This window comes from Lipotes vexillifer, unplaced genomic scaffold, assembly GCF_000442215.2.
Source record: "Lipotes vexillifer unplaced genomic scaffold, Lipotes_vexillifer_v1.1 scaffold362, whole genome shotgun sequence".
NCBI lineage: Eukaryota > Metazoa > Chordata > Mammalia > Artiodactyla > Lipotidae > Lipotes > Lipotes vexillifer.
In genome coordinates this window covers 306,270-330,827 of record NW_006788741.1, presented here as the reverse complement: position 1 = coordinate 330,827, position 24,558 = coordinate 306,270, and the positions used below count along the sequence as shown (strand labels likewise).

The window sequence follows — 24,558 nt, the reverse complement described above, 5'->3', positions numbered from 1 at the left end:
ACTTAGAGACTGTCATAGAGAGTGAAGTAAGTCAGAAAGAGAAAAGCAAATGCCATATGGTAACACATAGATATGGAATCTAAAAAACAAAAGTGGTTCTGATGAACCTAGAGGGAGGACAGGAATAAAGATGCAGACATAGAGAATAGACTTTAGGACATGGGGAGTAGGAATGGTAAGCTAGGACAAAGTGAGAGTGGTATAGAGATATATACCCTACCAAATGTAAAATAGATAGCTCGTGGGAAGCAGCCACATAGCACAGGGAGATCAGATTGGTGCTTTGTGACCACCCAGAGGGGTGGCATAGGGAGGGTGGGAGGGAGAGGTAAGAGGGAGGAGATATGAGCATATGTGTATGTGTATAGCTGACTCGCTTTGTTATACAGCAGAAACTAACCATTGTAAAGCAATTATACTCCAATAAAGATGTTTTAAAAAAAGAGATACATCATAGTGAAACTGTTAAAATCTAAGGAGAAAATCTTAAAACAGTGAGAAGTGGTGAAGAAAGGGGAGAAGAGACAAATTTACTTAAGAGAGAAACAGTAGCCATGACATCTGACTTCTCAACATTGATATGAGAGTCAAAGACAATAGGATGAGCTCTTTAACATGTTTAAAGAAAATAATGACTGACCTAAAACTCTGATTTCCAGACAAATAAAATCCAAGATAAAGCAGATCCACACTAGAATAAGTCCTGAATGATTTCAGGCAGATGGATATGCACAAGTCTAAGGATAATCTTAAAGAAGGAAAAGCCTCAATGGAGGGCTTATACTACCAAATATCAAGAGTGTTAATAAAGCTAGCATAAAAATCAGAGTGATATATAACATCAGAAATAAGAAAAAAATTATTAGTGAAACAGTCTAAAATCCAGAAATAAATTCATATATAGTCCACTGTTTAATGACAGTCATTATATAGCAATATAGTAGGGAAAAGTGACCTTTATGATCAATAGTTCTAATCTGACTGAATATCCATATGGATAGAAAAAGATGAACATTGACAGCTAACCTTACACTGTATACTTTAATGTGAAAGGTAAAACCATGTAGTTTCCAAAATATAACATAGGAAAATATCTTCATAACTGTGTCCAGAGAATATTGTATGCAAGACACATTAAAAAAGCATTGACCATAAGTTAGACTTCATTATAATTAAGAACATTTGTTCATTTAAGAGAAAACACCATTAAGAGTATGAAAAGACAAGGTGTTTATTTGGAGTAGATATTTGTAATTCCTATATTCAGAATATATTGTTAGAATAGAATTCATAGATTTCTTGCATTTCTGTACATCTTACATGTGATGTAGTAACTACACCTTTTTCTGGGCTATCTTTCCAAACTGTATAGCAGACAGCCTTGAAAGATATAGATAGTGCACCACTCTGGAGCAAAGAGCAGTCATGCTTACTGCCCAGTATAATAAATATATCTTTCTCTAGAATAAAGGACAGGCATGCTTAGTGCCCATTATAAAAGATTTTGGTACTCTAATCTCAGATTTCTTCCTCTTTAATACATCACACTGAATGGGCCAAAATCACCCCCATAGAGCTTGGGGTAATGGGAACCTAATAAAAATGTATTGATGTTCATGATGCTTGATTTACCATGAGTAATAAGATCCTCTGTCTCTGACCCAGACGTCTTTTGTCTTCTTTCAGCCTGAAATGGTGTCAGGCTAGCTTCTTACTTCTCAAATAGGACAAAATCTCAGATCCTTCACAGCCCTTGATGTACATAAAGAACGTCAACAAATCAAAAATAGGTAAGCTAACATAAAAGTAGGCAAAATACATGAAGGAGCAATTCAAAAAAAGGAATATGTGAATAAGCATGTGAAAATTGTTCAACATCATTAGTCTTCTGGGAAGTATAAATTAAAAACACAATGATATAGCACTCATCCTGCAGAAGAGCTAATAGAAAAATTGACTCTAGCAATTGTTCATGAGACTGTGAAACAATCAGAGCCCCATACAGTACTGAAGGTAGTGAAAAATTGCTACTTACATTTTGGAAAACTATTTTTCACTATTTGAGCTGAAGGTATGTATGCCCAGTGAATAGGCATTTCATTGTATGTGCGTGTACATGTATTGTGTGGTGTGTACAAAAAAGACTTGTAGTATAATATTCAAAGCAACACTATTTTTAAGAACCTCAATCTGGAACAACTTCAATATTTATCAACAACATGATAGATAATATATGGTGTTATGTATTCAACAGAATATTTTATAGTATTGAGAATGAACAATGTGCAAAACCATGGAAGAATCTCACTGTATGCTTACCTATAAAAAGCCTTTCACAGAATAGATTTATACAATTTTGTTTCTTAATGTAGAGTTCTAAACTAATCTTTGGTTGTAAGAATCTTATAACGTTAGTTTGGAGATATAGTGACCAGGAAGGAATCACAAGGGGATGGATTGCTAGTAACATTCTATTTCTTGATCTAAACATTGATTACATGGATTTTCAATTTGTGAAGATCAATTAAGCTGTACAATTAGGACATGTGCAATTTTGTAATATGTATATTTTACTGAAAAAATTTTCAGTTACTGAAATTACTGAAAAAGTTTACTCTAAAAAACTTAATGTAACTGAACTGAGGAAGACATGGGAACCCACAAAATATGGCAGTGATCTCTACTTTACAGCCAACATTCTAGAGTGCATAATATCTCTACTGCTTTACTTCTCCTTCACTTTTCCCATTTAAATCCACCTTCAAACTCTCAGAAATCATTATCACTTCTTAGTTGCCAAATCCATTAACATATTTAGCTCATTCCTCTCTTGGTAACTACTTGTATTTAAACTATGTTCTCATAAAAACTTTCAGCTCTTTTAAACTTCCTATTGGCTACTTACTCTATGTTCTTCTGTTTGAACTACTCTAAGTTACTCTTCTTCATGATTTCCTTCTCTTCTACCCTCTAAATATTAACCATGAATTTTATTTTGTTTTAGTGTTTTTTCTTTCTACAGCCTTTGCCTTTCTCTTTATTCACTACCATGGATTAAACTACGTATATAATAAAGACTTGGAGAAGTATAATATTAAGTCATTTTTCCTTGTGAACTCCAAACCCAAATTTCACTGCACCATAGGAATCTCAAATGAATATATTTAAAATTTACCTTATTATATCCTCAGATCTGCTGCAGTTTTTATGTTCTATATTTTTGTTAATGTATCAGCACCCATCTAGTCATCTAAAGCAGAAACTTGGTGTCATCCTGAATTTTTTTTGTCTGTGTTTGTTTGTTTCTTTGCCCTTTATGTCAACTACTTTCCACATTAACTTGGTCACATTGATTCTGTTATTTAAACTCTGTTAGGCCATATTACCCTTGCCATCCATGCCACTGCTGCCTTGTTTCAGATTCTCATTGTTTCTCCTATATGTATTTTGATTAGAACACAACTGGTTGCCCAAACTCCAGTTTCAAACCCCAAGACTCAGTCTTACAACAAAATTATAATGGAACTGTTCATTTTCTCATCTTAGATTTCAATAGTCTATACATACTTTTATTTTAGCACCTGGAACACTCACAAAACTTCCTTGTACTTGTTTAAACATCCATCTGACAATCATAGACTGAGACTGGGACTTTATCTTATTGGTCTCTGAATCCACTATGCTAGCAATGTTTTAGATGTTAAGCATATGGTCATTGAATGAATTTATGTCTCTGTGATTTTAGCTGTTTGTATTTTTCTGCTTATTTATCAGTCTCCCCTATCAGGCTAAACTAGTTGAGAGTAAGGTATGTGCACTTGATCTGAAAGTCAATAACTGTTTGCTTAATGAATAAATGCATGTAAAGGAATTAAGTTTGGCTGAAATAAACTTTGATTAGGCACTTGTAAGGTACTAAAAGATAAATAAAAAAAGCTTTACAATTGTTGAAAGGAAGATAATGCATAAAGAATCAGTGGAATAATTGTGAGATAAGTAGTGAATTTATTATGGAAAAATCATAAGTAGTTATATTGTTATAGTTTTATGATGGAAAACCATGTTGGGGAAAATTCTATTCATATAATTTTCCAGAAATGAACAGATTGATATTTCAGGACAAGTCATCACATAAGCCTACATGTATCAGTGGCATCAGATCCAGGTGTCTAATAGGGTGGGCAGAAAAATAGACTAGCAGGTCACATATATAGCCAAGCAATTTGGTAGAAATTAATAAAAGCTGCAAATAATAAAGTGTGGGTACAAAGCACAATTGTATTAAATAAGTTATTAGGGGAACAACAATATTGTTTCCAGGAAGGGTAATCCCTACTAATTAATTGGGATGTGTTGAGAAGATACTAAGAAACTATAAGAAATATGTGGATTTAAATTATTTAGATTTTCAAAAATCTGACAACGGTCAATAGCAAAGACCATAAAACAGGTGACTGCTATCAAATTAAGAAAGTAGGTGGACCCACTTTATCCTGAAAAGGAAATTGTCTTAGAAACAGAAAATGAGATGTGTGGAAAACACAGGTACTTCTCTGGGTAAAAATAAAGTTTTTTGGAAAGATCTGTTCTAGATGTAAAATTTAGAGAAATGCGAATAGCTTTAAGTGTGAAGTTTGGATATTGAATATTCAAATATAAAAGAATAAAAACCAAAGCTCTTTGTATTAGTGTGAATAAAAGGTGCTTTTACTAATCTAGGTGTCTTTAATAGCTTAGCAGCCAAAGGAGACGAGTTTTGAAAGCAATTGCATATGGTTAGCATTTTTTTTTTAGAATTGGTAACATATTGTTGGAAATTTCTAATTAGCTGAGTAAGAAGCATACATTATAAAATAATTTAAAATTATACATTTTTATCTACATTTTCCACAGGTGTTTTACTTTTCTATTTGGTAGTGTCTTGCTTTTTCAAGCCTTTGATCTTAAAAGAGGCTCTGATTTATCTTTCCTTTTTTTTTTGCTTTCCATTTTCTATGTAACAGACAACTGTGCTTAATGATCTTCATGGCGATGATGAATTACAATCCACTTCTCTCCCTTTTTTTACATAGTTGACCTGAAGATTTCACAAGATGGAGGCCAGAAGGATACAAAATGACAAAAAGTGAATATAATTAACATAATAGTTGATGATATGATGGTTAACATGAAAGGAACTATGATTAATAGAGAAAAACATACTGAAATTTTTATATTAACTTTTGTAATGATATTTATCACATTGTTAATGAAAGTTACACGTGTTGCATTTAATTCTGCATTGTATTTTCAGCTCTAATTTTGTTTGTCCAAAAATTTAGCTACCGAAACTTGAGTTACTAATCTGAAAATATATCTACATAATCTCCTTGCCAAAGATACAAAGGGAAGACTCTAGATTACTCATTATTATAACATGTGGAGATGGAACTACCTTAACAGTATTAAATGGAAAGTGTATTCTTCATTAATCAACAAATATCATAACTCATTCAGTAAAGTTCATTTTAGCCTCCACTGGTTCCTTTTTATCACTTATTTCTTGTTCTCCAGCCAGTGTGGAAGAACAGTGACTGAGGAGGCTCATGCAAACTCCCAGTATGCAGCTAAAGATGAAGAAGTTCCTATATTTCTGCAAAATTCTTGAGAGAGCAGTCCTGAGCACAAACATTTCATATCAGAATTTAGCAAGTTGGATCTGTTCTATAATATTTCTGTATCTATTTGAGTCATGTTGAAAAGTAGCAGATTTTGAAGTTTGTAATTTTTGCCTAAAACAAATTTAGTAAAGTTAACAGCAGGGTAATTTGATAAGATTCTTATTTCCTCTAAGCTAAAGCAGCATGAATTCCTAAAACATTGTGTGGAATAAAATTCATCATAATCTAGATTATTTACCATTGATACTGTAGAAAATAAAGAAGGCAAAGTATTGAAAGGGAGAAAAATTGCTGACCTTGAAGACAAATCGACCTGAATTTGAATCCTGATTCTGACAATTACCAGTAATATTCCTTGTTATTTATTTAACAATGCTAGCTATGCAGTTTCCTCATAAGGAAAACATAGATGGAAGAATCTCCCTTGCATAATTATTATAATGAATGCAAATACCTAGTACAATGTCTGAAACCTAGTAATTACTCCAAAATGGTAGCATTCACTATTATTATTAATGTTGGAGGACCCAGACTCCAAGTGGCTTCAAATGATTCACTTTTTGGAAATTGTACTCTTGTGTAATATCGTCCCTCTGTTCATATATGTGAGCTGCACAATGTGACTCACATTTAATGAATAGAATATGGAAGAAATTATGGTAAATGACTTCCAAGATTATGTTGTAAATGACTTCAGGTTCCACCTCAGACAGTCCTTCTGTCTCTCTCTTACAGTCACTGTGGAGTAAGTCAGACAACATATCATGGGGATACTTAAGCAACATATGGAAAGCCCATGCGATGAGAACAGCATGTCTATCCAAGAGCTAACAGAAACCATGGCCTACAGAATTGCCCCTAGTCATGACTTTTGACAGCCCAGACAACAGCTTTCCTTTTACAACCATCATGAGAGATTTTGAGCCAGAACAACCCAGTTAAACCACTCTCAGTTTCCTGAGCCACAGGGTTTGTGAGATAATAAATGACTTTTGTTTTAAACTGCTCATTTGTTATATAGCAATGAAAAACTAGAACAATATTATTATTATTGAAGTTATTTACAAAGAGTGACTGAAAAATCATATTTTAAGGATTTTTCCCAAGACTTTTCAAGTATTAAAACTTACACACAAAATCTTTAATTTTCTACTTCTTTTTTTTACTAAGGATATATTAATAATTTAGTGGAATATACAAAATCTGCTTCTACACAGCTAAAAATAACTTTTGGTAAATATTACTTTGTTAGGATAACTAATGAAACAGCATTAGTGATGGAATAAATAGAATCATTAATATACAGTTCAATTCTCATTTCTTAACACTGCCTAAGGTGGTGTGATCACAATAAAGCAGATACTAAAACTTTAAACAATGCGAAAAGAGGAGTAAATGATTTATAGGATTTATACATAGGGTATTAGCATGAAGAAACTGAGAGAGGTAAAAATTAATATAGTTTATTGGGGGACTCTTAAAAGTTAAACTATGTATTGATGAACAGTGGCAGATGGACTGGGTAAGAAAGGTTGAACCAGATTATGGGGGTTAGTTTATAATGGGTTATTTGAACTGTAGTTACTTAGACATCATTTTAGGATTTTAAGCAATGGAGTAATGTGATGATAGTGATGTTTTATCAACACACCCCTTCATACAGCACAGGATGGTAGGTGTTCTCTAGTGGAGTATAGTTAAGTTCCTCAGAGACTTTTGTATCTCATGGATGGCATCTGTTACTGATTAAGCAGGCAGTGGATGATAAATTCTTACCGTGTGTATGGAAACTAACAGTTCATGAGCAAACATTAAAGGAAATGATATTCGTTTTGGTGTCAGAATTGTTTCTCTTTCTCATTTGTGTCATAAGGTTACATAAATGTCTTTTATGTTGGTTTAGGTGATGACGTTTATTCAAGGCAGGTTTTGTGTGTGTGCGTTTGTGATAATAAATCAATTGAAAGTCATATTCAGAACAGGGAAAAGACTTTGGGTTCAAACAGAACTAAGTACAAACTTGCCTGTGCCACTTAATCAGCTTTTAAGTCATTTACTCCAAATCTTCCTTTCTTCAGCTGTGATTTGAGGGTAATTATACCTACCTGAAGGGGTTGTAAGGATTAACATTCTGGACCATTGTGGGTACTCTGTGGATTTAAATTTTCATTCCCTTTTAGTAAATGAGGAAACTACTTTCCAGTTAATTAGGCCTTTTGCAATTAAAAGGTAATTAGTAGCAAAAGAAATCTGAAAATCAGGAGTTTGCGTGCCTTGCCTTTTTTTAAGTCAATATTTGTAATACATTTTTAAGCCTTCCTGTCTGCTGAAGAAATTTCCAAGACTACACTGAAGTTATTATATGAATTTATTTTCATAGGGTCTGTAAAATCATGAAACATAGGTGCCGTATTCATTGCTTTACTTACAAAACATACAGACACACACACAAATTTGTCAAGACATTTAGGTTATGGTTTCCTTCCAACTCATGTATCCTAGAAAGAAAACATTTTTCAGAACATTTGAAATTCATAAGCACATTGCCAATAGAATATTCTGCCAATTCCTAAGCTAAAACCCCAGGCTTTCAAATATTTGTTTGCTAAATAAAATTGAGACAAGCTATTCTGCTACACCTCTGCTGAAGTAATTAAAATATGAGAGCGTTTTTTACACAATATGTTGAATAAATCACAGCCAGATGAAAAACATTTCTATTATTAAAAAAGAAATGTCTTTTTTATTTTTGCTTTCATTTTCATCTTCTATTTTGGTTTCATCACTTTAAAAGCAAACTTGAAGAAATTAGATAAGGAAGACACTTAGGTGACATCACATACTTTTGCAAGATTCAGAAACATTTTGCAAAACTTTCTATGAACACCAGGCCAAGCATGAATCTTCTGAGTTTCTTCATATGTGCCATATAAATGTATATATTTTAAGTTCACTACTTTACTAAAATATTTTTGAAGAACTAGTTCACTTAATCCTCACTATTGTTGACTACACAAATAAGTATCAAATTTGTGACTCTGCATTTAATTTTTTCTTCACATATGAATGATAATTAATTGCTCAAGTAAAATTATACATTTATTTTATCACTCTTAGAACACAAATATGAATTCAGATCACTGTTCTAAAATGAGCATTGAAGGAAGTCAAACACATTTGCCTTTCACCACTGATATCAATAGCTGTAACTAGTTATAAATAAATAAATAAATATATACGTATATAATAGGAAGCTTGCTGTAAAAATACATGATTATGTTAAGGTGTTAAGCTTAGCATTGTTTTTATACTTTTCACATTTGGTTGGCTTTTACTAAAAAAAAAAAATAAGGCAGTCTAGGGAGTGTAAAAAGGAGGGTTGCTTTAGAGAAAAACAAAAAAGAAACAACTTTAAAAATAATGTTAATTTATATTAATAATTACAATGATTAATTATAATAAATTAATATAAATATTAATTATATGTTGATATAAATCAATTATAATTATAAATTAAGTTATATTAATAATTATAATTATTAATAATTAATATTAATCACCTTTGGCTCCCCTTGTTGAGCCAAAATAGGTTCTTCTGGGAAAATGCTTCTGTTAGGGAAAAAAGGAAAAACATCAGGAGTTCTGAATGAATCATTAATATATTATGGCTTCTTTACTATAGTCATGGTTGTTTGATTTATTTATTAATGTTTTATAGAAACAAATTTGTTTATAATTTGTTAATAAATCTCTATACAAACACTTGGGTATAGAGAATTGTTTCTGTTTGTTTGCTTTCTTTTCCCCCTGAAAACAGAAACTATGTATACCTGAACAATCAGGCTCATAACATCACCAAAAATGAATATCAGGTGGCAGTGAACTAGGAAAAGCAAAATTCAGAAAACAACTAAAATTTTACCCTCCCAGCTTTTAAATTCTCTAATTCTTTAATATGTTCCCATCTTCAGAAAACATGCAGTTGTACTTGAGTATGCGTCAGTCGTTTCTGCCCATGTAAACAATATCCAGTGCAAAGAAACACATTGTATGGGTTTACTCCGAGGGCCATATATACCCACTCAAGTGACTCAGTACACGGCTAAGTCTATTCAGGTCTTTCTGTAATAAACTTTCACTTGCTTTCCTGTTAATTCCTCCTTGCTACATCCCTCACATTGCAGTTTATATGCTCTTTCTGTGAGGGACTGTATTATAGACCTCAAGAGCTGGTAATTTTAAGCTTACTGTTCTATAATTTTCATTTTCATTTAGAAGGTAAAAATAAACCAGCTAAATACCTGAGTTTATCCAGGTGCCCAAATAAGCCCCACCTCCATCCTAACTCCTTAGGCTTCTTCCTTTCCCATCCTAAAATTACTTTTCCAACATTTTCCTAAGGATTCTGTACATACTTATTATTGGCTTAATAAGTGTTAGGGGAAGTTCTCCAAAGTAAAATAAAAAAAAAAAACATTTCTGGTGTCCAAACATGTAGGCTAAAAAAGCAGGAATTTTATGAAGAAAAAGTATTAATTATTTTGCAAATTATTCTTCTCATATGAAAGTATGAATTGGATTCCAGCATTATGAACGTTTTGATAGATAGGCTGATAGGAGCAGAGGCATGCTGCATGCACAAACTGACCTTGAGCTTGCAGCTGTGTATGCTATTTACAGAGGGCTTGCTTGTTCTAATTCTGCCTCTTTGCATCATAGTAAGCCCAATGCTTTTACTCAAAAAGATTAACTTATCTCCTTGTTGTGACCAAGCCCTGTTTATTAGAAGTAGCATATCAATGCTGTTACAGTAAACCTTCCAAGCACTTCTGCTGTAGGATAAGCTTATGTCAGTGAAGAAACAGATATAGTCAAACACATGTAGGAATCACAATCTAGATATGCTGGTACAAGCAAGTGAATGAAATTTTTACAACTTTGTTTTACCATTTCTTGCTAATTATTCATTATCCAGTTGAGCTAAAAAAAAATTGCAGCATAGAGTCAATTTTAGATGCTATGTGAAAATAATGTGAAATATTTATAAAAGAATCTTAAATTGATAACTTTTAAGATCATAACCATTTAGAATACTAAATGGTATACTTTGAAAATTAAAATTAAGATCTAGGTTCAATTTTTCTATCTTTAGCAGTAATGATAGTAAAATATGAAGCAATTTTTAATGTGGATTTTGGTGTTTAAGGGATTATGATCAACTTTAACTTAATGATGGGAATAGCATAACTCAAGAAATTATTTCAATCATTCTATCACTCAATTATTTTCCTTTCTAGTTTTCTGTTCCCTTCATCACTGCCTTAGTTTAGGTCCTCATCACCTAATAATTCTGGCTATTAAAGCAGTCTTCTAACTGTTGCCTTTGCCTTCAGTCATTTCCCACTGCAATCATACCTGCACACTGATGTCAAATTACCCTACAGCAATATCATCTTTATATTAATTTTTCATGGTATTTGTTGCCTCCTACATAATGATCTAGCTCTTAAACCTAGAATTCAGAACTCTTCAAAACTTGATCTTAGCATACTTTCCAACATTGTCACTCACAGATTTTTGATTCAAGACCATGTTTAACCAGTTAGTGCACTAGTTTTGGTAAAGTCAAAACTGATATTTAAATTCCAGTTCTGATACTTAACAGATTTCTGACTCTGGGTAATCCAATGTACTGAAGTTTCAATTTCTTACCATGTAAAATGGGGAACTTTTAACACAAAACTTTGTAAAGTCTACTAATAATAGGAATAGGAGTAATAATAATAATAGCAGCAGCAGCAGCAACAGCAGCAGTAGTAGTAATAGCAGTAGTCAGAATAGGAGTAATAATAGTAGTAGTAACATAGTAGTAGCTGTTAACTACCAGTCTTTAAGCAGTAACCTATGTTTAGGTACTTCACAAAATATTTTATATACACTACATTATTGAATCCACCAACAGCCCTATAAGTAGGTTATTTTAGACCTACTTTACAAATAAAGAAACTGAATCACAGAGAGATTTATAATTGACTAATCTTTTACAGACAATAGCTGAGTAAGGGTTTTAAATCTGATCTGTCTTAAAGGACTTAAGTGGAGTAAAACTTACTTCAAAATCACATGCAATATTGTGCTAATGCCTTCATTTTTCTTGGGAGAAATTCCATAGTTCCTCAGATTCTCTGAGGAGCTTGTGAGCCCCCAAAAGCTCGGAATCATTGAGCTAAACTCTCAGTTCCTTAATTAAGAACAATGGACTTGGGAGATTTATCTTTTGAGACTCTGGTACTTCATATTGTCTGGCGCACAGTAGAAAAATCAATTACATGTTAGGGTAAATTGTTTATCAATGAGTCTATAAATAGTTTCTTGCACATAGTGTATGATTAGTAATTATTCAAAAATATATGTCACATAGTTGCTGCTGATCTGGAAAATTGTAGCACTTAATGCCAGGATTGTTATACTAGGCATACTTAGAATTATGACTGAATAAATAGTACTTACAGGTCACATACAGTAAAAGGGCATATAATTAAAATCAGTTGCTGAAAAGTGGATTTGCATGTATTATACAATTACTTTTGTTTAGGTAGTTACTAAAATTGACCTCTTTTGCACTGGCTACAGAGAGAGGAATGTAAAACTCCAGAATCATCTTGACCATTAAATTGAGCTGTCCAGGGGGCAAGTATAGCACATATAAACCACACATGAATAAATGACATGGGACATAAATGAGAATGTTCTTAGACTCCTAACTAGGCTCAACAAGAGAAGGAAAAAAAAAACTCTTGTTAATATCATGTTGCAGTTACCCACATCCAATCTTAATTTTTTTAGAAGGACTATTTTGAATGTCGTGAAGACATGTCTAATTTACTAAAAAACAACAGACTTCATATCCAAACTGTAGCCTAAATGAATAAAACATTTACCTTGGCCTTGATTATCCCACTATTTTCCTAGGGTTCCAATTTACCTGGCTAAAATAGACCAAAGTTATTTTAATTATATTGATTTACCCTAAAGTCCTTACTAAATTTAAAGCTATAAATGTTTGGTGGTAGCATATCTTTGAAAATACATTTACTGATTTTTGGAGGACCTATTAGATGGCTATTTGCTTTCCTTATATTTTAATGGCCTGTTTTTTAATTATGCCTTATTATTGTAGACTAGTGGCATGCTCAAAACCTAACTGCATCCAAACAGGCAAACTCTGTAACAATCCCAGAAACCCTCCTCAATTGTCGAAATGTTTTGAAATATAATTTGAAAATGGAAGTCCTTGTGCTGAACCTTTATCCTAATTGTAGCAGTAATATTTCCTTTTCTTTTGAAAATATTTTCTTTGTTGCAAGGCTTTAAGACTTGAAAACTAGAAGCAATGAAAATGATTAAAACTTTTTGAGCAGCCAGAATTGTACTGAGGAAGTATGTTTTAAAATATTAAGTTCAGCATTTATTTAGTATAGAAAAAAAAAAAGAAACTATTGTTACAGAGTTTTAGAAAGAGCTCTTATGCAGCAACTGTGCAGCAGCTGTGAGCTTCAAACAGGTGGCTTGATAGGATGGCCCTTGTCTCCTGGATGTAGACTCTGAAGCCTTGAGCAGATATTTAGGGTTGAGGACAAAGTAGAGCAATCCACTTCCTCAGCACACATTTTTTTGATTGTGGGCCTAGACTGTAACTGGGCTTAAATCAGTTCCACCGGTTACTAGGTAACTTTGGCCAAATCACACAACCTATGAAAGTCTTCATTTCCTGATCTGTAAAATGGTGATAATAAAAAAATTTAACTAATATGGTAAGACATAGTACATGTGAATTTTTTTTTTTTTTTGGCGGTACGTGGGCCTCTCACTGTTGTGGCCTCTCCTGCTGCAGAGCACAGGCTCTGGATGCACAGGCTCAGCGGCCATGGCTCACGGGCCCAGCCGCTCCGCGGCATGTGGGATCTTCCCGGACTGGGGCACGAACCCGTGTGCCCTGCATTGGCAGGCGGACTCTCAACCACTGCACCACCAGGGAAGCCCAGTACATGTGAATATTAACATATTCTTTGTGTTGCTTTTATAACACTTTATAAGAACTTTTTGCTTCCTTTAATTCTAGTCTTGGGACCTCATTAGCAGCACTATATACAGAAAAATCATTTAAAAGTTTGAGCATATGTGAAAGAAAATTAGATTTTTCATTAAACAAAACTCAATAAAATTTATGACACACATTAAAATGCTATTCATAATTGTAACTTTATTGCATTATATTAGCTCATATATGGTAAGCAACTAATAAATTATTGTAATAATAAGCTTTTTTCATAGTTAAGCTATGACTCAACTGAGAGGAAGAATCTAGAGGAGGAGCCAAGGAATCATTCTGAAGCTTGAGGCCCTTGGGGATCATGTGAAGTGTTGAGGATAGGAAGAGTGGGCAGGAAGAAGGCAAGAGAAGGGCACTAGACCCTGGAGGAACTGGAGGCTTGATGAAAGAGTAGAAGTGGAAATAAGAGACTTAAGAAAATCTTACCCAAGATCAGCTTCTATCCCCTTCTATCTTGCAGAACACAGCAGTGATCTAACTCTTGTGTGGAGCTGGGCAGCCCGGATGTGGTTTACAGCCCAACTCTCCTTTGTATGGAGAGCCTGACTGAGCAGGTGAAAGGGAGTGAGAAAGTATGGGTCATGAAGTTTCATTGAAAAATTCAGTGACATAATTCTGGTTCATAATAAATGCTCAATACATAGTATTTAATTCTTGTTCTTTTTTCACATGTCTACAAGACTTTTCTGCCTCTCCAGCAGGGACCACAGGTTTTACTGTTCACCAAGAAAGAGACCCTTTCTTCAATAAAGTGCAAAGAGAATAGAAATAAAGGTGCAACCAAGGTACAAGGTTTTACACATTTAAAAGAACATATGAGACAGGAAAATAGCTGATATTTTTATCTTTGGAAGTTTTTAGTCACAGACTTTCCCTCAGACTTAGAATTTTTGCCAAACCTTTCAGTTTATGTAGAGATAATTGGACTGGACAATATTTAATACAATTTTTTATCTCAGGATTATGGTACAAATACTCAGATGCTTCAGAGTAGCTTCTTTTTCTACTCAGTTCTTTTCTTTTTTCAGTTTTTCTTTCCTGTTTCCTAATCCTAACCAAATGGTGAGGAATTAGAGTGCTAAAATGTCCCATATTACTTATCTGTTGCTACATAAAAAAATCACCCTGCAACTTAAAACAACAAACATTTACTATCTCACACAGTTCTGAGGGTCAAGAATCCAGGAGCAGCTTAGCTGGGTGGTTTTGACTCAAGGTACATCATGAATGTGCAGTGAAATTATTGGCTGGAGCTGCAATTATTTGAAAGGGCTGGAGAATCTACTTCTAAGCTCACTCATACAGCTGTTGGCAGGAGGCCTCAGTTTTCCGCATGTGCCTCTCCCCTCTATATAGGGCTATTTTTACAACATGGGAGCTGGATTCTCCAGAGTGAGTAATGAGAGAGAGAGAGAAATAACCAACAAGGAAGTCATGATGTATATTATGACCTAACTTTGGAAATCAGGTACCTTCACTTCTGTAGTATTCTGATCTAGCAAGCAGATACAATGAAATACCAGGAGGTAGGAATTATTTGAGCCATCTTGGAGGCTGATCCCATATATTTCTTTAACTTCTCAACTAGCAAAACCAATGTGTGGATAGTGTGAGAGGACAGAGGTTTAAGAGGCCTATCCTATTTAGGTCCATCCTATTTAGAAGGCACTGAGGTAACTACCACTAATCAAAGATTTTATGATGATTTCTGAATTTTATTTCTAGACATGGATTTAAGTATTTTAAATTTACATATTTAAGTATTTGAAATTATGAATTTTCTCAAATTTGTTCTCAATCATTTAATCTACAAGTAAAAATTAAGAGTTTCTATGCATCAGAAGCTGTCAGGTCAATTATGATATGTGTTACAATCAAGTTATGTACAAAAAGCCAAGGATACACAGAGACAGAGGAACTAAATTTACCTGGGGAGTTGGAGAAGGATTCATAGAAGAGGTGTTTCTGAGTTTTGTTTTAAAAAGTTAATAAGATTTTGTAAGACTGACAAAGAGGTAAACAAGAAGATAAACATTAGAAAAACAAATGCAGAGTTTCAGCAAGTTTCAGAAGATAACATACAGAATGATACTATATTTATAAAGCTATAATTTATTTAAACACACATATTTGATTAAATATAAGTAAGGAATTGAGAAATTCAAACTCAGGTTAGTGATTGCCTCTGGGGGGACTGGGACAACAACAAGTAAGGGAGAAACCAGAGATAGATTCAATGGTGCTAGTGTTTGAATACATTTATAGGATTATAGATGTCAGAATCATGTATAACAATTTTTACATATGAAATATTGTATAGTCATTTTTGATATTCAGTGTATTTTGTCAGCAGAGGGAACAGCATATGAAAATGCATGGAGTGGTGAACGAGCTTAGAATAAAATATAGAGACATAATTATGACAAGGAAATTATAAATAATGCATTATATTTCATAATATACAGTTCAGTATACTGAAATTATATTGGCATATACAAAGGAAAGAAGATTAGAGATTCAATTGAAAGCGACAAACTCAACACTCAGAATCTTGCAAAAGAAGCAAGTACTATTTCTGTATTAAGAGCCAGGAAGCTGATTTCTCCTTTATTGCCTGCATGATGATAAGATCAAGGCATATTACAATTGAGAATCTTGAATCATGTGAATTAATGATAAGTTACAGGAGCAGTTATTATTTTCACCATTAGGAAAGAGGTCTGGTGGATTTTAATTGTCTAAAACTCATCATGTGCCAACAACTTTTGTTCCAAGTGGCGTTCAAATCACAGGGTGGTACTTCATTTAACAACTTACCCTTTTAAACTATTGTGAAGCTGCAAGTATGTTTTAATTATATTATTGCCAATCATCTGAAGAATGGTAATTACTTAGAGCTTTTGGCCAGTATTTCTGATTAAAAGTGCTATGGCAAACTCAGTAGGTCATAGGTTCATGTCCTGAGCCTATTAATTTTCTTCTAAAACTTTACTTTATTCCTTAGACGAGGAATCACTCCACCCTTGGAAAAGATGCTTAGAAAAACTTGACTAATCTGAAGTGAACATGAAATGTAATGACTTTTGCTGTTATCATTTTGATTTACTTTTTTTTTTCATTTCTCTTACTAACCAAAAAAAAAAAAAAAAAAGTGACTAAAGCACTATTTTCCTGTGAGAGATTTGAAATGCTTGTTAATTCAACAAGGTCCAAAATGTTGATGGATAATTAACGGCGATATTTATCTGACCAAGAGTGAGAGAATGAGTTCCTACATGTTTATCTATGAACAAAGTTCAGGATACATTTTTCCTAGGGAAGGGGACGTGATACACAGGAGGAAGTTATGAAGATTGGATTCTTTTCCTTTTCAAGAATAAAGACGAGGCATAATCCCTGTAAGGCCACATTCGGACTTTCTGACAAAGAAGTTGTATCTGTTTTGATAAAAGAAGGCCAGGAGAGTCTAGAGGTATTTTCCAAACCAGCACTAAGGTCTTGCTGAGCTTAGCTGTCACCATAGCTTCCTGGGAACCTTGAACGCCAACCCTTGAGTTTTCTGCTCTTGGTTCCACTGCCTTGTTTTTTTTTTTTTTTTTTTTTTTTTTGCGATACCCGGGCCTCTCACTGTCGTGGCCTCTCCCGTTGCCGGACGCGCAAGCTCAGCGCCCATGGCTCACTGGCCCAGCCGCTCCGCGGCACATGGGATCCTCCCGGCCCGGGGCCCGAACCCGTATCCCCTGCATCGGCAGGCGGACTCTGAACCACTGCGCCACCAGGGAGGCCCACTGCCTTGTTTTTCATTGGTCCTTTGGCAGCTTGATGGATCGTTGTTTTGTCATTAGGTCTGTTTTTTTTGTTTTGTTTTGTTTTTGCGGTACGCGGGCCTCTCACTGTTGTGGCCCCTCCCGTTGCGGAGCACAGGCTCTGGACACGCAGGCTCAGCAGCCATGGCTCACAGGCCCAGCCACTCCGCGGCATGTGGGATCTTCCCGGACCGGGGCACGAACCCGTGTCCCCTGCATCGGCAGGCAGACTCTCAACCACCGCGCCACCAGGGAAGCCCTAGGTTGGTTTTTGATAAAAATAATTATTTCACTTTTAGCCCACTGATGGCATATTCCAGCCAAACTTTACATGTATTTTCTGGGTGTGGGTATGCCCAGAAGCTGAGCATATATGTGTCCTACCACTTTGCACCTTATTTGCAGTTGCAGTGTCTCATCTATATCAAATTTGTATCTTAACAAAGATGTCTCTGATATGAAATCACAGAGGTGTTCATTCCAGAGTTGGTGTTAGATGTCTGACATATAAAAATGCCTGTGACTCATCTTCTCCCTACCTTCCTCTCACCTGTGAGTATCCTATGAAACACAACCTGAAGTCTTCCCTATTTTACATACTCACAAACAGCCTCACAGTTCCTACATCTCTTATTAAATGACTCCCTCCTTCCTTCTATGTTTTATCTCTGCCTGTGACTAGCACATGCTCACTAGATGATCCCTGATACCATGTTTCATTGTTTGTTTTTTTTAACTCAAAGTGGCATCTTAAAAAAATCCTGTTCTCCAGTATCTCTGAACTCCTGTGCCTATTTATTCTCCACTGTCTGATATGAAATTCCACTCTCTGTCCTTACTTCCTCCAATCATTATAATTTCTCCTCTAAAAACAAACTTGTTCTGCATTTCCCAACAATGCAGAATGTGGAAGTATCTTTCAGGCAGTAGAAAAATAACAAAAAATTAAGCAAAGAGAGTTACCGGAAGTTGTCCTTTCTCCCGCTACACATTTTTCCCTCTATGCACCCTATAATTTCACTCCCTGTTTTGTCCTTAAGTCATGCTCTTTAATTCCTTTAAATGCATTCTTAAGGTAATAATAATCTCTTATATTTTATATTTTGGGATCATGAGTTTTAATTTTAGGCTCTTTCTTCTCTTTGTATCTGTCACCACCAAAGAATAACAGCCCCAACTCATTGATGCTCATGTGGTTCGACTAAATTTTTGGAATTTACAAATATACAGGGAGGACTGGCTCTTTTCCTCGGGAGCTGAGTTATGATGATCCAGGAGTGAACAACATGTAGAGGCCATTAGCAGGGGTTTGACTGAACAAAGTCAGACAAAGTATCTCTGAGAGTTTGCACTAAATAGATTCACTGTGCACGTTTACTATTAGTGGAAGAGATTTTATTTTTATTTTCAGAGAGAAACAGACCCTCTAAGATAAATAGGTTTTGTTCAGATTATGTACGAATTGATTAGAATTTGTATTTACAGAGCTAAGACTAGATTCCTAGTTTTCATGATTGCTAGCCTATGACTTTTATTTTACATTATTATAGGCTACTAAGAAAGAGAAGCCTTAGTCTAGGAGTTATAATAACCTAAGCTCTTGTCACAGCTCTGTAAATACAAAGATTTGCTATTCTTGACAAGATTTGTCACTTCTATGCCATAATTTACTCATCTGTGTAAAAGTTGGGATTGTAACTACCCTATATTTTTTGCTGAATTGTTAGAATTGTGTTCACTATGAAGGTTACATAAGTGAGATATAGTATATTACATGCTTTCTAATTGGAAGAATATTTCAACAGCAGTAGTAGCAATTTCTGATGCTAATGTTCTTTCTTCAACTTTTATTCTTTATTCTTCTCTTTCAGTTTCTAAATTTCTTTGACTTCACTATCATCACCTCCCCACCACCAACCCCCCCTTTTTAAAATTACATATTGGATTTTGCCCATAGGTAATCCAATGATAAAATCACACTGATAGTTGAAATAAAAAGTTCCCCTTATTTTTCTTGGGTAAAATTTTGATAACATCAATTGTCCTTGTCAATTCTATACTTGGATATTAGTTATAATAGTGTCTTTTCTTCTCATTTGCACAGGAAATGACTTATTTCTTGTAGCGGTTCATGAACTGGGACATGCTCTTGGACTGGAGCATTCCAATGACCCTACTGCCATCATGGCTCCATTTTACCAGTACATGGAAACTGACAACTTCAAACTACCTAATGATGATTTGCAGGGCATCCAGAAAATATATGGTAGGTTACCACTGATTCTATTTGGTTAACCCTATAGTGAAGTGCAGAATTTCTGCTCTGTTTTCTTTGTTGAGATAGATGCTCTAAGTATATTAGAGAGATAAATACTGAAAAAAAAAATCTGGTCTATTGACAAAAGTCTTCTATCAATCAAGTTTAGTTGGCAACAATCCCAGATACCTTAATATGCAGATAATGGGAAAGTCTAGGCACTGATAAACTTTTCTTACTGAGTTTAATTGAAACCTGAAATTATAGTAAAGGTCAGTTAAGCTTTAGTATTTAAAATTCTGGTAAAAATGTAATAAATGAATATAACCAATAAAAACAATGAGTCATAGAAGACTTTCATATAAGATACTAAGACTTTGGTAAAAGCTGACAGATTGATTCTCAGTTTATGATATTTGTTGGTAGATAGATGCTAGACAAATCACTTTGGAAAATGCTGAAAATACTCTTGTGTGATGGATGTAACAAAATGAACTCAAAAGCATGTAATTATTGACTAAGAGGTAAAAGGTAACAAATGGCTAGGTTTACTAACACATAATTCACAATAAATTTCTAGTAGAGTAAAATAATTTTAATTTATGGAGTTCAGTCAATGAATGCAAGGTAAGACAAAAGGAAGAAACACTATTACACATATTTACTATAATCCTAACTCCCTCAATAGGACCATTGACCTTTATAAAAACATTTATTTCACACAATTAAGAACTTGTGTGTTAAGAACTTGACATTTATTATTTACATATAGAGAATATGCTTTACTAAATTAGTGAAGTAAAGCTTTCATTTTACAATACAAAAACAAATGTGTGCTGTCTGTAATATTCAGTACTCAGAAGATGTCATTTGCATTTTTGAATATCAGAGTTTAAGTTCACTAATCTGTTTTGCATTCATGAATTTTTCAAGTTCAATGTCTCAGTGGTGACCATTCTCTCAAGGTTAACATTAGTTTTGGAGAAAAAGGTCAACTTTTGTGCTGCTCTTTATTTGGGGGATACTGAGAAAAGAGAAATGTCCGGGACTCAAAACTAAATAGCTCATACGATGAGTGAGCTAGTCAATGCCTATGTGTGTGTCATCAGAAATTCTGCCAAAGTAGTTAACTAAAAGGAGGGTCTTTCTCATGACCTCATGAATTAGTAGTCTAGACTGAAGGTCTGCAAAAGAGTATTCTTTCCATATCTAAATAATAAGTGTGAACAGCTCTGTATTTCTTTTTAAAAATATAAATCCCTTGAGAAATGATGTTTACATCTGTACCAAATTACATCTATAAACTTTGGCTTGATTTAGAAATATTTATTTCTTTTTAGAAATATATATTTCTTTTTAGAAATACTTCTTTACATTAATATTTTACTAGTGGTGTTTTAATCAATAGGTGTTTTAGATTCAGTATTCAAATGAAACACTCTTCTAGCAATCTGTGAAAACATTTCATTAGAACAAAATAATGAAAGTCAGGAAAAGTTGATAAAATACAGTTAGATACATAGGGATAGAATAAACTTTGATTTGTTAATGAGCTATTAACAATATTAGAAATATTTGCATAGAATCGTCTATCAAAATCTAGGATTAACTTTGGTGGAGCTTACATGCATAGTTCCAGTATTCATTTTAATTTATTTATGATTAATACACCACCTACTTCCAAAAAATTATTTGAAACAGACTTTCCAATAAGGGCTGTGGTGAAGCTACTTTAAAAATCATTAAAAATTAACAAAGCAGGCCTAGTTACTTGGATCCAGAATTCAGCACAATAAAGACAGTTTCCGATAGACTTGGCAATGGTTTGTTGGGTAAGATGGTTTGTTTTTTCAGGAAGTATACAATCTTAAAGACCTCTTAGCTTGCTTAGTCTGAACCCTCCAGTGATAAGTGATTGTCCTATGTAGCATATTTTCCAGCACTATTCCAGTTTTAAGTGAGCCAAGTGCTGTCCTCATATTTTCAAAAGGTCCACCTGACAAGATTCCTCCACCAACAAGACCTCTACCGACAGTGCCCCCACACCGCTCTAATCCTCCAGCTGACCCAAGGAAGAATGACCGGCCCAAACCTCCCCGGCCTCCCACTGGCAGACCTTCCTATCCTGGAGCCAAACCCAACATCTGTGATGGGAACTTTAACACTCTAGCTATTCTTCGCCGTGAGATGTTTGTTTTCAAGGTAGGAAGCTGTGATTTTTTTTTTTAATGGTAGATCAAGTGTCTACAGTGTCGCTTTAGAAAACAAGTTCTCATTCATTCTAACACCACCTTCCCAGACCTCTCACAGTTAGAAGTTTCAAAAAAAGTGTCTTAAAATAAAATGCACAAATGGGCTTAAATGTCTAGCAGAAAATTGTTGTAACACTCTATTTTGGGAATGCATTTATGTCAGCAAAAGCTAAAATGCCTAGAAATGTGAGGCTAAAAAGTGCTGTATGTTATGAACAGATAAAAAAGCATAATTTAAATCATGAATAGGAACTAATAGGGATGATTTGCTTGGGAGCTTAGCCACTTCCAGGCGTACTGCAGCTACTCTATCTTTGGTTTGCACATCTTTATGAGATCCTTATAATTTCACTAGACAGTTAAAGCATTTTTTTTTTTTCTGAGGAGTATTGATCATTTTGTTCAGGGTCTACTGGTAGCCATTTACATTAAATCTCCTCTATGAAACCATCACTTTGATTTTACATATACATGTTGTTTTCTTTAGGCACGCATTTATAGCTATCTAATTTACATTGTTTTTTAAAAGGTTACAAGCTAAAACTAATTTTACATTTTGCTATATGTACTTTTCAGTGACGTTGAGTTCTCCAACAATAACACTAAAAAACAGTGTATCAAAATAAATTATATATATTAAAAAGTGAATGTAATGTAATACTGAAAAATATTTTCCCCTCAATGTTTATAAACCAATCTTAAAGATTAATGAAAACTGTAAGATTTATGTTGGTATTAGGGCACTAAAATAGCTACATTTTACCAATACCATCCTTTTAAAAATAAAATAATGTGCTCTCTTTTTCATTAGACATGGATCAATAAATATTGAAATATTGCATTACTTATCCTATCTACCAGAGGCCATACTTTGAAAATATAGATATTATATAATTTTTAATAGGCAAAGTACTTTATTTCCTATATTGGAAATTAAGATTTGGATTTAATATAATATGCATAAGAGCATCATAATTTCCTGGAAAAAAATCAATGCTTTTCTTCAAACACATGAATAGATTTTTGAATTTTATAAATGCCCTGCAATGCTTAGTTAGATATCTCCCCTTTAATTTAAGTAGATTAATAAGTTTAGATTCAAGGAGTAAAGAAAAAAAGCTTACTATATATATGTGTATATCTATATATATATACATATATATAGATATACACATATACTCATACTCATTGTGGCTAAGCCCACAGCAACTAGTTGAAATGAACACAAAATGCACTAATTTGTTTATTCTACAAGACACCAAATGACAACTGATTTTTTTTTTCACTGTTTTGGCTGAATTTCCACATCCAAGCTTTATACCTTGATATGCTGATATCACCAAAGTGGTGTCAACTTTATCTGAGAATAAGATACGAAATTGACTCTGGGTACATTCATTTCATTCTTCTTGTCTGTCTAATTAGATTGCCGATCTCAGAAGAGACCAGTATCTTCATGTCTAATGATCATTTTTACCAACTTTTTGCTCTGCACATTGTGGGAGATTAGTGAGTGCTCTGATTGACAAAATGAGATCCTGTGATGGCTGGTTCTTCGAATCAGGAATGAGTAACAAGCACACAGACCAATTCTCAAATAAAATACAGTGGCCACTGTTTTCAATGTCAAAGCAAGTGTATAAGGAAACATGAGTAAGGCCTGCTTCTCTAAACTCTCATGGCACCTTGGATTCCTTAATCAAAACTCTCTGCAGGACAGAGTTCCTAAACTCTGTCTGCATTTAATTTCTTTGTTTCGCTAGCCCCTCCTCTCTTTCTGAGAATAGGTTCTGTAGAAGATATCTTCTGTATAATTTTTGTACTCATCTCCTCTTTTATATAATGAGTATGTATGCCCAGGGTAGTTTACCAAGTCCCCAGGATGTATGAATAGAAAGTAACACCCCAGTCTTTATGGAGCTCATACTCCAGGAGTGAAGACAAACATAAACCTAAGTACTTTTAAGATACAAGAGGAAACGACATGAAGAGAAAGAACTGAAATCCAGTTGAGTAGGTGAAACAACTTGACTGAGAAAAGGCTTATACTGAATTTTGAGAGACACTTCTTAGGCACATTAAAAAGATTGGTATTTGACATACTAAAATGTTGATGTACTGTGGGAGAGAAGATAGACATATTAACTCTAGTGCAAAGTGATAAATGTTATAAATCAGAAATATACAAGATTTGATCAAAGGGAAAAGAGGATGATTGAGTGACACCTGCTCCTGGTAAATAGCTACATGGATTGGGTAACTAATATGTACCTGAATATAAGCTAAACACTTTACATTGATAATCTCTAAACCTTATAATAACACTGCAAGATGAATAGTATTCTCTGTTTTACAAATGAGAAAACTGAAAATCAGAAAAGTTAAGTAGTCAGTAGTTGAATACAGGCCTACTTGATTCCAAAAATCTGTTTTCCACCTTAAGTTTTACTAACTGAAAGAGGTAGGGAAA

At 34.0% G+C, this 24,558-nt stretch overlaps 1 protein-coding gene across 1 annotated transcript in view; it reads left to right on the top strand.

Annotated features, from left to right (window-relative positions):
* The window catches only part of MMP16 (matrix metallopeptidase 16), a 346,798-nt gene that overhangs the window by 216,092 nt on the left and 106,148 nt on the right, over positions 1-24,558 (top strand). The window contains exons 5-6 of the mRNA XM_007461751.1: positions 19,684-19,845; positions 21,827-22,038. Coding sequence (XP_007461813.1) covers positions 19,684-19,845; positions 21,827-22,038 — 374 coding nt within the window. The remainder of the gene's footprint in view (positions 1-19,683; positions 19,846-21,826; positions 22,039-24,558) is intronic.